Source organism: Elaeis guineensis, chromosome 6 (genome assembly GCF_000442705.2).
Source record: "Elaeis guineensis isolate ETL-2024a chromosome 6, EG11, whole genome shotgun sequence".
Lineage (NCBI taxonomy): Eukaryota > Viridiplantae > Streptophyta > Magnoliopsida > Arecales > Arecaceae > Elaeis > Elaeis guineensis.
This window is the reverse complement of record NC_025998.2, coordinates 2199627-2217157: the sequence shown is the minus strand read 5'-3', so window position 1 is coordinate 2217157 and position 17531 is coordinate 2199627. Positions and strand designations below refer to the sequence as shown.

At 35.8% G+C, this 17531-nt stretch overlaps 1 protein-coding gene across 3 annotated transcripts; it reads right to left on the bottom strand.

Moving 5' to 3' along the window:
• Positions 1-6501: 6501 nt before the first annotated feature.
• On the bottom strand, positions 6502-12383 carry LOC105047706 (V-type proton ATPase subunit d1). 3 transcript variants are annotated; one of them, XM_010926754.3, is made up of 10 exons: positions 12015-12383; positions 11163-11283; positions 10923-11030; positions 10735-10837; positions 10486-10566; positions 10299-10384; positions 10016-10075; positions 9875-9923; positions 8733-8867; positions 6502-6918 (listed from the first exon to the last, which is right to left on the bottom strand). In XM_010926754.3, exons 1-10 carry the CDS (start codon positions 12193-12195, stop codon positions 6787-6789), a joined length of 1056 nt encoding a protein of 351 aa, XP_010925056.1. In that variant the 5' UTR covers positions 12196-12383; the 3' UTR covers positions 6502-6786. The 3 variants fall into 3 exon arrangements, 2 of the variants coding, with proteins under 2 accessions (XP_010925056.1, XP_073114966.1); XR_003801199.2 differs by lacking the exon at positions 6502-6918 and adding an exon at positions 9029-9460; XM_073258865.1 differs by lacking the exon at positions 6502-6918 and having other exon boundaries at positions 8735-9460.
• Between the last annotated feature and the right edge of the window lie 5148 nt (positions 12384-17531).

The following is a 17531-nucleotide window of genomic DNA, read 5'->3' as shown; positions in this document are numbered from 1 at the left end:
TTTCTACCCGAATCCGATCCGAACCTATGAGTATAGGTAATACCCAAACCCATATCCGAATATGTATATATATACATATATATATACATATCCGAATATATATATACATATACATATACATATACATATACATATACACACACATATACACACACACATATATATGATCTCTCTCTCTCTATATATATATATAATTATATATATGTATGTATGTATATGTATGCATGCATATATGTATGTATGTATGGTGGTGTGTGTGCGTATGTATGTATGTATGTATGTATATATATATAATTGGTAATTCTATTTTTGATTGATAATATGCATAAAATTATTTTACTTTTTTTTTGGTATAGAATGGACGGGTATGGGTTGGGTATGGGGCGGGTATGGATTGGATATGGGAAATGGTTACCCACGGGTATCTCCGAACCCGTTGGGTATGGGGATGGGTATCTCTTTTCTTATCCGATTGGGTATCGGGTAGGGTTTGGGTATAGGGTATTAAGTTCGGGTTTGGGGATGGGTAGTATACTATCCGACCCAAATCCTACCCATTGCATCCCTAATACTAAGCAAGGAGGACACCATTAGTCTCAAAAGGACTCTCGCTTATATAGAAAGTGATCATTCTTCTCACACAGAGATTTTTTTTGGATTGAAATTTAATATAATATAAAATTAATTTATTTATTATGAATAGAGATATGATAAGAAGAGATTTGAATTCAAAAATTTAATTCTTAATGAAATCTAAATAAAGAAGGGTATTAAAATAGATTTTTTTGAATTTAAATTAAAAAAATTATGATAATTTTTTAATTTTTGTTTTATCTCCAGATCACGACGAACATATGCTCTCTCATCTATATAAGTAAGATAAGCTTTTTTATACATTGTTCTTTCAAAAAAAAATACTGTCCTTTCTTTCATCATCTTGAGTTAATCGACTAGTGCCTTCCCAGATATCCTAATTAAGTCAAATTTCAGCGTCAATAATATAGATTTTTTTTTTTTTTGGGGGGGGGGGGGGGGGGGGGGGGCGGGGCGGGGTAAGCAATGTTGAAACTCCATTTAGAAGATGAGATTACTTAAAACTACTGGATCATCAATATGTACGGATTCAGAAGTGGTTTGTCCGTATCCGGATGGCCGCAGGAAAGCCGTGCCAAAGTCAGAATTTTCCAGAGCATGCACGCGAAGGGTGTAGGCCGATAGGTAGCAGAGCCTCGTACATCCTCCCCCTCTCCTTTATAACGAGGTGGAAGCGTGAGGTGGCGACTGCTGGCTCTCGACACGTAAAAGATAGAGATGAGATGCGAGGCTTCTGCACCGCACTGTACGTAGCTAATTATCCAACCGTCCACCTCAGCCTCTCGCTCCTTTCTTTCCGAAAGGGGAGAGCACGCAAGATCTGTCGAACCTAGCGGACACGTGTTGGACCTTTTGCCATGATACTTCTTTTGCGGGCCTGATACTAGAATTAGGGGAGAGGGTCGAAACAACGAAAGAACCAAGCTAAATTTGCCTGTGAACCATTTGACTTGATCGTCAATACAATGCTGTTCTCCAGGATCTCATCTGCGTCCAAAACACTCGAGCCTAAGAGCCCACTGGTGGAAAAATATTTGGTTGGATATCAAACCACCGGCTGTAGACCAATCCAATCACAAACAAAAATACATAAAGATAGATAAAAAAGAAATAGGAAAAATATTATTATATATATATATATATATATATATACGCGTTGGTTCACGATTGAACGGACCTACCAGCTCAATGATACATCCGATCCAACTAAAAATTTTATCCACGTTTGAGCTTAATTTCTTTCCCTGGCACGTAGGCTTGAATGCATGAGTACGTAAGGTTGTTCGTTGTCCTCATCATAGGGCTCGCATCCCATGCTAGACCGCATCAAGGTAGAGTTAGAGGATCATCAGGTTGCTTCGTGAGTTATCCGAAGTCTGGAAGGAGGGACCATGCCATGTGTTCGTTCGAAAAGGAAATCCTCGAGCGAAAACCATGGAAAAGTTGCATGATTTGTTCAAGTCTACCTCGTACGTGGAAATCAGGTGAGGCGGGAATAAATATTTGACCGACTCAAGGTGGGTTCAAACTAAGTAGGAAGAAAACTTTCTACCATTTCGTTCAGACTAATTAAATGAGAACTTTTATTCATTGAGTCTAACTCGACTTTAGACGATGGAGGGTTGGGTCCGAGGTAACCACAACAACCTCGTGCCATCCTAGGCTTAGCTTGACCAACGGTCATTTCATGGAAATTGGCAAGAAATATGAAGGAAAAAAAAAAAAAAAGGAAATGCTGCCTTGTGGGTCAAGTTGTTGAAAGCCATGTGCCTGAAAAACAAAGATGTGTCCTAAGTCAACTTGTCATACTCAAGCTTTTTCAAACCTAACCTTTCTTTATGAGCTCAATTCAGCAATATCCTAGCTGGAAAAGTTCAAATTTAGTTGCAACTTATCTTTTATATGATAATAAAATGCACAAACAAACCCTTTATGCTATTTAGCTAAGAAAAATTATTAAGTGGATCAGATCCATCATAAATCTAGAATGAAATCATCCTAGTGCATATTGCCATTAAACATAAAAAAGAAGAAAGAGGAGGTAATAGAGATTTATTTCATCCTAGGTCCATGATAAATTTGATCTATCTAATTATTTTTTATTTAGCTAAACCATCCTAACTAGCTCGCATCTAATATAAACGGATCCTAGTGGTGCCAACTACGGAGTCTAATATTATAAGAAAAATGGTAAGGTCACTCATGCAAACACCGCTCAGTTTACTCGTTCTATAAGGAATTGGGTGATTGACTATATGATACATGGTTAGCTAACACCCACCTTCCCGGTTTATTGCATCAAACCTTGATTAGCATATAAGATTGGTAAATTGAGAGCAATTAATGAACAAGTAATCTATAGCAATTCTCTTTAGCTTTCTCTTCGCATATTATTGCCATTTCCATCAAGATGGTGGATGAAGACCAAGTTACATCTTGCCATTTCTTAGAGAAAAAAAAAGTAGGAAAGAAAAGAAAAACAATTTGATAATGTGCTTTAGCTCGGGAGGAGAAATTTAGGTGCTAATAATTAAACGAAGCTACTTGCAAGCAACTCCCACTCGGCTCAACCAAGAAACAAGTCAAGCTCAAATGCAATTAAAAGCTTGGCTCATGTCTGAACACCGAGACCCCAGTAAGCAGCACATTGTTTTGGAGAAACTTTGAATAACAGCTGAGAAACCATCAGACATCCATTTTTAAATTAATTCATTGGGGTCTAAGTATAGCCATGAGAGTAAACTAGGAATTTAATTCCGAGAGTCGTGAAACAAAGCCCAACCAACTATGATGCTTTTATTTGAGAAAGCAGGTGAAGATAAGCTAGTTTGTCTCTAAAAAAAACAAAAGAAGAAAACCTACCTAGTTGCTGCCCCCATTTAAAAGGTGTGTGAACCAAGAAAGGTACGTAGGTAGAGAAGGTTGGTGATTTATATAACGATCACGTTTTCTTGGATGGTTGTATCATGGATACTTAGAAAGCCCGTTGGCTAATTAATTAAGCATTAAGAAAAATCACTTTCGGCCTGGCCTAGTAGATGTTCCCTCCATTCGAGAAATGAGATACCCACCCACCAAACTAGGGGTGGGGCATCAGAAACAAAGGGTGGCTATGGTATCCTAAACGACCCAAAGTTGAATGTATAACTAGTTGCTGTATAGGTAGGCTAGGTGATCAAACGATGACACTACCGTAGAATCCCATAATATTGATCCCATATGATCTATTATCAAATATTTTATTTACTGATGTTTATAAATATATTTCTATTTATTTGGTTTAATTTATCTGATTTATCAAAAACAAAAATCAATATCTTAAACATCGGCTATGTATCAGTGAAAGAGCACATGGATTTGTTCCTCTTAAGATGAAAAATTAAAAAAAAAAAAAAAATATTAAGAATATCTCATATAAGATGAAAACCATCTGATGCAGAGATGTACATGGTGATTCTCTCTCCACTCTTTAACATCAATTGTTCCTGGCTTTTAGCAAGTTGCAATTAACACGTTCGGTTGTTTCAGATAATCTTTCAAGTTCGGAGGGACCCGATGGTACTTTTTGGTTGGTCTAACATTTATACTTGCTTTGCACGCCGTGCCATCTATTGTTAAGTCATAATATGGTGGAAAGCAGGCGCACTAAAGTTCCAAGCACTAGAGCATTAGCACATCAGAGTATCTTGTTTTATGCTTTAATTATATTTTTTTTTTGAGTAAAAAAAGGAGCGTAATGTGGGTTAGCCACGGCAGTCACGTGTCTTTATTATTGTTTAATTCTATTAAATGGACACTGGATTGCAGGGTGGCTCTTCTCATCCATGGGCGCAGTTTCGCACGACAATTAATGCTGGATAAGTAAGCAAACAGAACGTGAGGTACTGCTTGGTCCATATCATGGTGTGCACCATTCCAAAAGGCGTGCACGCCAATTTATATTGGTTGGCTAAACAGATTTATCTCAATTTATTACCATCAAGTAGTAATAGACTAAATAGAGTTTTGACCCTTTTCTTTTCTTTTCTTTGTATCAACGGTAAATAAAGCTGTAGCCGCATGTACCAGGTCCAGGAGCAAGGCTATTTGGGTTTTCTCCGGTCTTTCTATTACTGTGGTCGGCAGCCTAGAATGCCCCACGAATCAAAAGGACAGGACCATTGGAAAGACGAATAGACTGGGCTTTTCTGTTTAGTTCCTTCTTTTTCCTGACACCTTGAGGATAGGAGGAGACCTTGTAGATAAGGACAGGGTCCGTACCTTTTGCATGAAAAAAGGATTCAATCTTACATATACATGAATCCATCGTTGGATTATCTAATAATTGTTTTAAGATTTATGCAGATAGATGAATAGAGTTTGAAGTGGTTTGAGATCTTTGTGAATCGTGATCTATCTGTCAACGTCATGAAAAGAAAAAAAAAAAAAAAAAAAGGACCAATCATTCTTTCTCACGAACCATGCAACCTGAGAACAGGATGACCCTCCACAAAATTCTTCTAAGCCCCTTCACCTTTGAGTGAAGTAGAATTAAAGTGCAAGTCAGACTTTTCCTTAGCAGGGTAGTTTGGATTTTGAATATTTCCCGATGTTGTCCTGCAAATGCCACTAGACAGAGCCATGTCTGCCAAGAATTGGAAAGAAAATTTTAACTTGGCTTCTTCATTTTTTTTTTTTTAAAACAAATTTCAGAAAGGAAAATTTATCTTTAGAACTCTCGACTTTGTCGGAGTTGCGCTTACACATCCTGCCTTCCAAAAATTTTAATCCGGTCCTTCAAATTATTTAACTAATCCAGCATGACCCTCTGCCCATCCACCATCCAATACCATTACAGTACTCTCTCAAATGACAAAAATACCCTTAATATTACAGAACTTCAGAAAAGAAAAAAAAATCAATAAAAAAACAGAAATCCATTAAAAAAATCCATATCTTAGGTATTTTAGTTAAATGATGCTAAAGATATTGTCATCCTCGAAAATTTTTAAATTGCCCAGTGGTGACCGTATGCTACAATCTTTATTGACCCGTTCAGGAAAGATAGACGGGGGGGATGATGCTGAGTCGCTTAAATAAGTTGAATGATCTAACTAAATTTTTTTATTAAAGACGAGCAAAATTGGGGAGGCCAAAACATAATTTTTTTTTTGAAAAATCAATTAAGTATGGGTTAAGCAAACCCTGTTACTTAAAAGATAGGAGAAAACTGGCAACCGATAAATGCTAAATATGATGCAATATCAATTTAAACTTGCATAGCTGTTAACATCCAAATCATCATATTTACGTCACAGCTGCTCTATCATCCAAGGGATCCGGAACTAGGATATGTGTGGATAACTACATTTTGTTTTGACACTGTTGAGATGGAGAGTTCGGCAGTTTATAGACAAGCCATTATGGACGGAATAAGACAATAAAGAAAATGATAAATTTTAAGCAAGCTTCTGGAGCATTTAGGGTAACTCTAAGGATAAAGCAGACAGAAAAACTAAGCAATATCATTTGGACTTGGTGCATCCATTCTTACATCAGGATGATGGTAGTTGCTCATCAAGAGTCTATTTTCAACAACCCGATGTCTTTTTGGCCACCAACCAACGGAATCTCAAGAGTTTTTTTTTTCTGAGTTCTTTTTCCGCCATTATAATTTATGTGTCTCCTTGTCATAACATGTTATCCCTGACTCCATTGTCGAAAGGATGAAGCCCAATGCCAATAGGGTGTTAAACGTAATTACAAAGTGGACAAATCAGCTCCTTCCTCTCCAAAGAGGCATTTCCTTGTTCACCTCCCTGAGTCTGCCTTTTTAGCCATCAATGACTTGAATGCATCACAACATAAGGTACACAAAAGCAGGAATCAATATTATTTTCAAATAAAGAACCATATGCAAGTCTGCCCTCCCGGAGAACCCTGATATTGGATTATTATTAACAACATGATGATTAAACAAAACCCCACACATATTAAATAATCCCTGAGCCATTACAAAGCTGTTTACAAGTATGGCACTTTTTGCATAAACAAAATGGTTTACATATTATGTTGGTCATGCCATGATAAATGATATATCATCAGTTCTTTGCAACAATCAACAGTCCAAGAGTATTGTTTTACAGCCAAAATATAAGATGAAGGGCTGTGTCTCCTGATTTATCTTGAAAGTTTGATCTGAACGAGGAGTACTCAGAAAATGAAGACCACACTGTCATGGACCCGGGACTTCTGATTCTGTGCAACGCATTCAGATATCCACATCAGGTTCCTGATCTCCTGCTCCCTCAATCTCATGTATGCAAAGAACACACCATAATGGAACTGCATCACCATCAAAAAATGTTAAAGGTGCATGGCCCTGCTGGAGTAGCCGAGAAGAACGGCTTAAATTTTAGAAACGTATATTGACCATGAGAATTTTTTCTATAATAGCACAGGCAGCATCCCAGCAATCACAAGAATTTAGTAGTGTTTGTATATATCACATGCAAGCCATTAAATTAGATCAATAGTGTACTGACAGGGGACATGGCGAATAAATCCTCAAAATGGTTTCTTTCAAAAAGGAACTGATCTAACAGGTCTACCCAAGTTAATAGCAATAGTTTCCCCAGATGCCAAGTAGCCTGGTGGCATCTATAAGATTGTTGTTCTATTCTTTAGTTGCTAAAACTGGGCAAGGTTGTGGGTGCAGGGAAGCAGATGTTTACAAATACTCTTTGATAGGAAATGCTAAAAAAGCAGGTGCAGGTTTGAAATTCTGGGAAAATTGTGAAGTAGGTATGTTATCCTAAGGAGACGATTCTGGGTAGTGAGCTCCATTCTTCTTATTATAATCTACTAAGATAATATAAGATACTTTCTCCACAAACTGAAATTAATGTATGCACACATCCTGAAAGCAGACTCTCAAACCCCTTTGGAACTACCAGTGGCAGCCCGAAAAATAACTTAACAATATGATAACTAAAAGGGCACTAGCCCAAATGACCAAACCGACTCTAAAACATTCCAATATTTGTTCCGGGGTCGGTTTTCATTTCAACCCTTATAAGAATCCAAACATCTTAGAAACTTGCAAATCCTACAAAAAGTGGAAATGACAGGAATACATAGCCATGGCATGGTTATGCACTACCAACAATGGCCTTAATAATGTAAGAGAACTAGATTTGTGTAGAAGAGCATGGAATGCAGATAAGGCACCATAAATCACCATGAAGTCTTAAAAAGTTGGTATAAAAAATATTAGTGGTTAACCCTAGGTTATAGTAATCACGTAGGGCCTATTTGGATGGTTGGGCCCAAAATCTCACAGGATTCATGGATTGGGCCAATACAACCATAAAAAAATATTGAATTAGAGGCCGGGCTAAGCCTATGTCATCAGCAGGTTATTTTTTTTTTCCTATGGGATTCAAGCCAGCCCACTTCAAAGGCCCCTAAATATTGGGAATATAGGCTTAGCCCGGACTTCTTTTTTCTAGTTGCACTAGTTCAAACCTATAAATCCAATGAGATTTTGAGCTTGGACATCCAAATAAGCCCATAAGGATCCAAATAAACATTAAGATAGCTTAATCAAACCAAATTCAGATTATATACAAATATATATAGGAATATAAAGAAAACTAGCTACATGTTAACTCCTTTTCTTTGCACTTGGATTTACACCTTTTTCTCATGGATACTTTTCATAGTTCTTGCCTGCTGCTATTTTAGTTCCAAAATCCCTACCCACATTTAGATTTTGATTGTGTTGCAATCAAACTAAATATAAATAGAAATTTAAATCTGTTTCAAAATTGATTAGGTTTTTCCAAAACCAACCATTCACTTTCCATGTTGTGCTCCTTTATACTGCAATCTGCCACATACTATTGCGATAAGAGTCCTTTTAACTGCGATAACAATCCTTCTAATTTTGGAAACCATTAATCCTTGGCTAGTTCGCACATTAAAATCATATGATAAATTCAACATCAAAAAAACTCAAATCTAATTATTCATCAAGTCTGGACGCATGTTTGGAGCTTACTCATTTTGATGGATCCAAACCCAAATAATCCATGTATTTCTAGGAGATTCCACATATAAAGACACAAAATTATCATTGTATTCTCTGAAGAGAGTACCTGCTGTTCAAAAGCCAGGCAGAGCCTTTTCACGTCCTCCTCATAGAATGCCTTGTCCAGCATCTGGCTTTCACCATAAGACAACTTAGCAAAAATTGATTGATATGGAGGATATTTCTCCATAACAGCACGAACCTGCAAAAATCATACACTTAAGATAGGACATGGCCATGGCATATGTATCACCCTTTTATAGACCTTACAGAACAAAAGGAATAATCCAAATTACTGTATGCTGGCAAAGAAAGCACAGTGAAAAATTTAAAGATTGAAAATAGCATTGATAAGGTCATTACTGTTGATTAAAACATGGTGGTCATATGTTGACAATCTTGTCCTTTGAAATTGAATAGCACAAAAATTAATAGCATATTACTTGGATCTACTCTTAAGTCCCCCATCATCGAATGCTAATCCAAGGTCTCTTTTGTCAAAAGTGGTTGCGGACATGCAAAAACACAATATGACGCCAAAAACAGACAGCAAAATTGAATAGAGAAAAGGATAACAAAAAAAAAAAGGCTAAAGTTGGCCAATTCCATCGCTCTGACTGCTGCTCAAGATAGCAGAAGGGCCAAAGGAAGCCAGATCCGGACATGTGCCCTCTCACATCATGAGTGCCAGGACATCAGCATCTCCCATGGAATAGCATACGATCCTATCACGGAAGGGGAAGCGCTTGGACTACGGCATATTTCTTTTGCTTGAAAAAGGTAGTGGCATACACACTGCAGAAGATACATATAAACATCCAATCATCAGCATAAAAAATGGAAACCTGATGCCTGTTCGTTGGTTTCAACAGCGATATGAAACTGCTGCAGTTTCAATTTGGTGATGCACATACTGCACAAGATGCACACATGGAGGGGGAATGCCAACTGCATTCTCACCACTATTCAGCTTTGACTAATTCGTAATGCAATGCAGAGTATAAAGAAAATATACAGTTCTGGAAGATGCATAGAAAAATTTTTAAGGTAAACAGTTACCAGTAGCAGCATTTTAGAGATAAGCAAACTCATCAAGAATACTGAATAGGCAAAAGAAGAACAATTTCTTCAGATTATTCAAGATGAAGTATGCATAAAATTGAAATGGCCACTAGAGATTCTCATTGGAAGTCTGTCACAGAATCTTACCTGATCAATATCCTCACATGCAGCAAGTTCTTCATGACCATATGGATACCTACATAGCACAGAGTAGTTATCTATTAAGCAAAAGTGGATGAACATCATCCAGACCCAGCCCAGAGATAAAAAAGGTCAGTAGAAACTCACAACAAGCCAAAATTGGAATAAAGCTTCCGTCGATCATCTCTAGTCAACTCCGTGCCAATACTATACAGAAGAAAAATACATTAGAAATACTAGTATGATGAAATTATGAGATACCATTAAACAAGATTCAGAGCAATGTGCAAAACATTTAGAATAACACATGCAGAAAATTATTGACTGCCAAGTCGGCAATGTACAAGGAAAGAATATACATTAATAACATGGAATGCCAAAAAAAGGTACAAAACTCCTTGAAATAGATGTATCATTTTGCAAGACCCACCTGTTTATGGTGATATTGACAGCTCTTCTATCAGCTTCAAAAGCAAGGAGATCAGACATTATCTCAGCAGTTGCTCCTCCTGGTTTCTATTTTATAGCATTGCATTATCAGAAAAACAAAATGAAATTACCATGCATAAAAGCTTGAGACAAACATCCTATGAAATAGGGAACTGATAATTATTTACCTGACAGAATTTGTAAAAATCCTCGAGGTAAGCTTTGTAGAGTGTGTTCCTCATAATTTCAATATTCATGTCATCCAAGTCCTACAAGAAGTTGCAAAACAGATATAATTATAATACTGAAGTTGGCATATTAGTGAAACCAACAGCAATTTTTGCAACTTCCTTATCATGTTAATTTTTTCTTTTTTGCAAGAAATATGTTGATTATCTCATGCATAACATAACTTAGATTGGTCACCAAATTCGTACCTCAGATGTGATGCACTCTGAGAAGTATGGAGCCAGTGGTGTATCAACAAGAACTAATCTGTATAGCTCATGCATGTTTTGTGCAACAGCAAGGGTTGCAATGCTGTCGAAGAAAAGCAAGAGCTGAGGTACCATCATAGATGGTTGAACCAATGAAAGCAACACTCAGCAGTACTGCAAATAAGTACCTGTCAAACATACCCAAAGGATGGCATTTTTCTAATAATTCCTGAACATCTCTCTCATGCAAGGTCCCAGTGACAATGAGGACAACATTATCAATCATGTGACCGTACCTGTAAGCAACAATAGATGAATGTGATTTTCATTACAAGCCAAAAATTGTCTCTTGCAACATGGAATTCCCAGCATTGTGAATTTTAAAAATATATATATATCAAGAAAAATTTGCAGAATATAGTACCTACGTTATATACTCCAAAAAAGTTGACAACGGCTCAGTGGCTTGGCATAACATATGTTTGTATTCATCAACCAGTTTCAGAGTGCATTTCTCGACAATTGTAGTTGTATGTAAAGGAGAAGGCTCTGCAAGCAGCAAAAAGGCTTTGTCTCAAACAATCAAGTTACAGTACCAAAATAAGATGCACAATGTTATTAAGGCAATTTATGAACTAGAATAATCAAGAAGACTAATTTTTACTGCAATTGACTGAATCACTATGCTGTTCCATCATTATGTTTTTTCAGATGAGAGCTTGTGCCTTTTAAAGCAGCAGAGAAATAATGTCTTATGTCTATAATTGCTAAAAATCTTTTTTGAACTAACAAGATGACAATGCATGGCCACTATGCAGGCATGTTGATATGTGATGTGCGCAGTGCTTCCATGTGGACCTGCAGAACAAATTGCAAGCAAAAGAACCCAAATTGAAACACCTACAAATACCCATTCGGCAATTTGTTTCTCAAATGTTTGAAGCTATTAAACTCTCCTGGCCATACTCCAAAAATTCACTGATAAAAGGGTCAAGTTGGTGAAAATTTCCGAGGCAATTCTCTCCTTGGAAGAATATCTTGAATTCTGATCTCAATTTTCCACATAAGAACATCAATCTTGTGGACCTCAATGAAATATTAGCCTTCTTATTCTTCCTCAACAGTAATATTCACAATATAGACATTACATCATGCTTTCAGGAAATCCTTCCTCAATGTACCATTGCAATACAAGCAGGCAAAAGAAAAAGCAAAAAAATCTTGCCGGAAAAAATGGAAGCCAATTTGGATCGGAGGACAGAGAGAGGGCTCTGGCTCACCGTTCTGGAGGTAGGGCCCATATTCGGTGGCGGAGAGGTGCATTTTGATGTCGTCTAGTGTTTCGCACTGGCAGAGATTGTTGTAGTCGGCGGCAGTGAGCAGGCCAGACCTGTGGCCCCGGACGATCGCCTCCAGATACCCTCCATGGATGTTGAACGTTAGGGCTTCAAATCCATACATCTTCACCTGGATATCGTCCAGGGGAATGGAGCACACGATATATATTCAACCACCAAGCTCTCGGATCGGACGCGGTATCCAAGAAATTCGGTAGATCAAGAAATACAAGGAAGAAAGCGAAGGTAAGGAAAGCGGAACCCTGGATATCCAGGAAGGACCAACAACATCGAGGAGACGAAGGACGATATGCATGGAACGGAAATCTGTGGCTCAAAATTAAGAAATCGTGTCCTTATTGGGCTGGGCCGAGATTTTGTTCCGTTGGGCTAAATTGTGCATTGGGTTGGATGAGCTCCGCTTCCACTTGCGGCTGAAATTAGATATGGGTTCGTGCTTGGACCAGACATCGTGAGAGCGCTAGCCCACATCAACCTCGCTCGATATTTCAATAAAGTGTAGCGGATTTTGCATAAAACATCCATTAATTATTGAATTTTGTGAGAAAAAAGATTATTTTTTTCAAAAAGTTTTTTAATAATTTTTGAGTGGTAGTATAAACAAATATATATATATATATATATATATATATATATATATCAAGTATTCAAAAAGTATACATCAAATACCCAATAAATATTCATCATGTATTATAAATGCATGTTGCACGAAAATATCAATTCGTCCGTAACATGTGGCATAACAATAGCATGGAGAACTTTTTTAGTACAAAGGTGGGGTTTGTAGCGCCTATCTTATTTCAAAGTCATATGTTTCGTAATTTAATATATGATGGTGAACTATCCAACAAAAAGATTTATGCTAAGAATAAAAAAATAAAATTATATATGATATCTTTATAATAAAGATAAATCAATTTTGTAATAACTTTATGTGAATGCGGTCATTAATAAAAAAATATTGCTATATTTTTAATTATTTTTATTTTTTATAAGATATAATAATAAATCTCAAAAAAAAAATCTAAAGCGCTTATCATATAGATGTTTTTTGAGAAATATGATGATAACACCACCTCCAAGATTATATTAGAATAAATCGTGTCTCTGACACAAATTAAATCTATTCAGAATTTTGTACATGTGGCTTTTAACTTGGTCGTTTAATGGTACCTCGTGAACGAGCATGCAGACGTAAGGTGACCGTGACTTCACTTTTGATGACAAAAGGACTGGATCAGGGAAGCAGTTTCATGCTTTAGTTATTAAAAATCGATATTGTGATGGTAATGATAATTTATCAATGATTGGCTCTTTCGTAAGGATGCACCATACGCACTATTTGGAGTAGCAAAAGCTAAAGGGCTATAAAGACCTCCCATGGTTGGCCCTTTCGTTAGGATGTACTATACGCATTATTTGGAGTAGCAAAAGCTAGAAGGCTATAAAGACCTCGTTAAAAAAGATCAGTCATAATGTGCTATTTAAATTTTCTATCCGAAATACGATTGATATGAAATTAAATGCATACTAACTCTTGCAATTACTATTCTGAGTTAATAAAACTCATGAAAACCTTATGCAACTGCATTATTGCTTGTTTCCACTATTTTAGATATATTTTTTTGAGGTAGAATGAGAGAAATGAGTCACTTCCTCCGATGCATTTATTGATGGAAGCGTTAAAGAGATATGTACATTAGTGGGTTATACTCTCGACCGAACTCCGACAACCGTCATATGCTCACTCTTTCTCAAAGACCATACAAATGATAGCCATCCCATCCATCCACTTCAACTCTACTCACTCGAATTCCTGCCCAAGAATCACACGAGCGGGCTGGTGGAATGAACGAACTGGGAGCGGACTAAGAACGAAGACTTTGATATGCATGATACTTTTTTATTTTAACTTGCGGACTCTAAATGCATATCCCTATCATATTTTTTTTTCAAAATTGACCATCATCGTCCCATCCCCACTTCACTTGGTGGCTCGGACAATCATAGCACCTTTGATGCATCTGAATCCAAAACGTTGACTCTATTCTAGTAATAGTTGTAAGCATGAATATAGAAAAATACAAGCAGAGTCCGTCATTTCAAGATGATCCAATGATCTTGGCAATGGATTGGTTGTAGTACCGTACTCAACCATGATCACAGGTATGGCATTCCGAACAATTTTGATAGAGGTAAAGACTCTGAATTTATAAAAAAAATCTGAAAAGTCATCGCAAGTTTAAAAATAATTTGAATAACTAAAAACTCAAAAAATAATAATAAAACTAAAAATTTAAGCTGCCTGCAATATTTGTATATTTATTTATCCAAAAGTAAGTATAGAAGATGTAAAATAGCAAACAATATCAAGAGCCCTACTAGCAATATGATATCATTAGTTTGCAACACATAAATATTATCTACAATTATATTACTTGAGGAAAATTCATGAACAAATTATAAAACTCATTAATAACCAAGAATAGTTGAATGTTTCTGGATTATTTATCTAACAGAAAAATGGGAATAACTCATCAACAATCTTTTATTGTTATAACTGTATTCAACTTCTATCGATCATCATCACATCATGGCTTGGTTCAAATTACTCTCCTCTCCTCACTCACTCTTACAGATACATATTTTTGTCAGAACCAAGGAAATAAAATGAGAAGAAAAATTTGAAAGTAGATTGGCAACATGTAGTACCGGATCTATGCATGCTCAGACGAAACATCCCCACACGGCAATGTCAATTGGACCACATCACAAGATGGTACTACAGGATGAAGGCATATTTTCCCTACAAATGCGTTCACATTTTTAGCCTTTTCCATATAACAAATTAAGCTTTGAAGATTGATCAAAACTGGAACTAAAGTACATTGACCGGGCTGTTGCGATCATCAAAACATTCGTTTTGCAAAAGAAGCTGGTAGACTTTTTCAAGGGAGATGCTTGTGAATATCTTAAAAGAAAGGGGTAAATAACCCATGATGGACGCCATTGGAAACAACGATCGACCTGTACAAATTACACGCTACTTGCGTGGAGAAATGACCCTCCACAGACAGGTCCATTTCTCAACCGCACCGTAAATCGGAAACCAACCATAAGCCAAAGCTCCGGCAAAAGTTAGATGGGCGAATTGGCCAAGGCATCACCCTCGTCGTTACATCTTTGTCCCACGAGACAAAATTTGCAGCCCATAGCTCGGGTTTCTCAGCTCTTTCCACCTCCTGTCTTTTGCTGCCGTGATGGCCACTTTTGGCTTGGACTCATCTAGTTTTCTTCTCCTATAGACCTGTAGATTTGTCTTGTCCCTACTTGCCCTTCTCCACCCCATCTTCTGAATTTAGGTACATAAAATTGTTACCAAAGTTTCGCATTAGAGACAAAGGCCAGGAATTAAGACTAGTTAGATGCCAGGAGTCCACAGGGTCTTGCGAGTTACGCTAATAGTTTCTCTTCCTGTGGATAGCTTTCCTTGGGTAGCAATTATGGTTCCTATTGAGTTATCATCGTATTTGCACTACAAAAAAAAATATATATATATATATATATATATAATATATATATATATATATATATATATATATATATATAAAATTATGGATTTCTTAATTGACGCCACTATAACAAAAATTCTTCATTGACTAAAACTGTAACTCTTGGTCCCTACTTACCATGATCCAATAGTTTTGGCGCAAGATGACTTTAGATAATACCCAAAATACCCTTTCAAATCCCAACTCCATTAGGAAGAGGAAAAAAATAAAAAAAAGAGAGACAAAACGAAGAAGACTCCAAGTGGATGCCATGCCTGAACCCCATCTTCTCCTCCCCGGCCCGTCCTCTCCTCCCCAACACCCAAAATCCCTCTTTCCCTCTCCGACGGCCACCCGCGATGGCCTCCTCTCTCCGGCTATAGCCCGTGATGGCCCCCCTCCCCTCTTTGGCGACCTCCTGTGACGGTCTTCCCTCGTCGTTCTGCCCGCGACGGCCTCCCCTCATCGTGCTCCTTATTGTCACCGACGTCGGTCTTCGTTGGTCCACAGAGAGGATCATGAGCCGTAAGAAACAAGTCGAAAATATCCTTCGGTCCACACCTCACTCCATGGACCGCATAAAATTTTATTTTAAATAATAAAAAAATAATATAATAAAAAATAAAATATATAAAAAATAAGAATAATATAATAAAAAATATATAAAAATAACAAAAAATAATAAAAAATATTTTTAATAATAAAAATAATATAAAAATAATATAAAAATAAATAATATAAAAATAATATAAAAATAAAAAATTGATCTATTTTGCAAACAATTTTGAAAATTAAAATATTATAAAAATAAATTACGACAGATTTTGGATCAATTTTTTAATTAAAAATTTAAAAATAATTAGCTACCAATTTTATGATTGATTTTATTAATAAAAAATATTTTAATAAAATTAGCTATCGATATTACGATCGATAAATTAATTAAAAAAATTAAAAATAGTTATCGATCGATTTTGTAATTGATTTTATTAATACAAAAATTTAAAAATAATTAGTGACTATTTTTGCCATCGATCTATTGAAAATATTTTAATAAGTTTAGCAATCAATTTTGTGACCGATTTTAGCAATTGATTTTGCAATCAATTTTTAAAAAATAAAATATTATAAAATTTAAATTATTTTTCATAGTCACTTATTCACCAAATAGAACGGTCGTTAATTTAACATAGTGCATAATTAACTAACTATGATGCACAGTTTAATTAACATGGTACATAGTAAATGAACACCGTATATAATTAAATTAATATGATATATAGTTAAATGAATATGATATACAGTTAAATTAATATAGTATATAGTTAATTAAATATAATATATAGTTAAATAAATACTATATATAATTAAATTAATACGGTATATAGTTAACTAAATATGGTACACAGTTAAATTAACACGATACACAGTAAATGAATACTGTATATAGTTAAATGAACACAGTACACAGTTAATTTAATACTGTATACAGTTAAATGAACTCTGCACACAGTTAATTTAACATCATACATAGTTAATTTAATCCTTTACACAGTTAAGTTAATATTGCACACAGTTAATTTAATATTGTACACAGTTAAATGAATCATGCATATAATTAATTTAACACTGCACACAGTTAAATGAACCTCACACACAGTTAAATAAACACCGCATACAGTTAATTTAATACTGCACACAATTAAATAAACTCTGTACATAGTTAATTTAACACTGCATACAGTTAAATGAACCATGCACACAGTTAATTTGTTACTACACAGTTAAATGAACCATGCATATAGTTAATTTAACACTGCACACAGTTAAATAAACTCTACACACAGTTAATTTAACATTGCACACAATTAATTTATGAATAATAAAA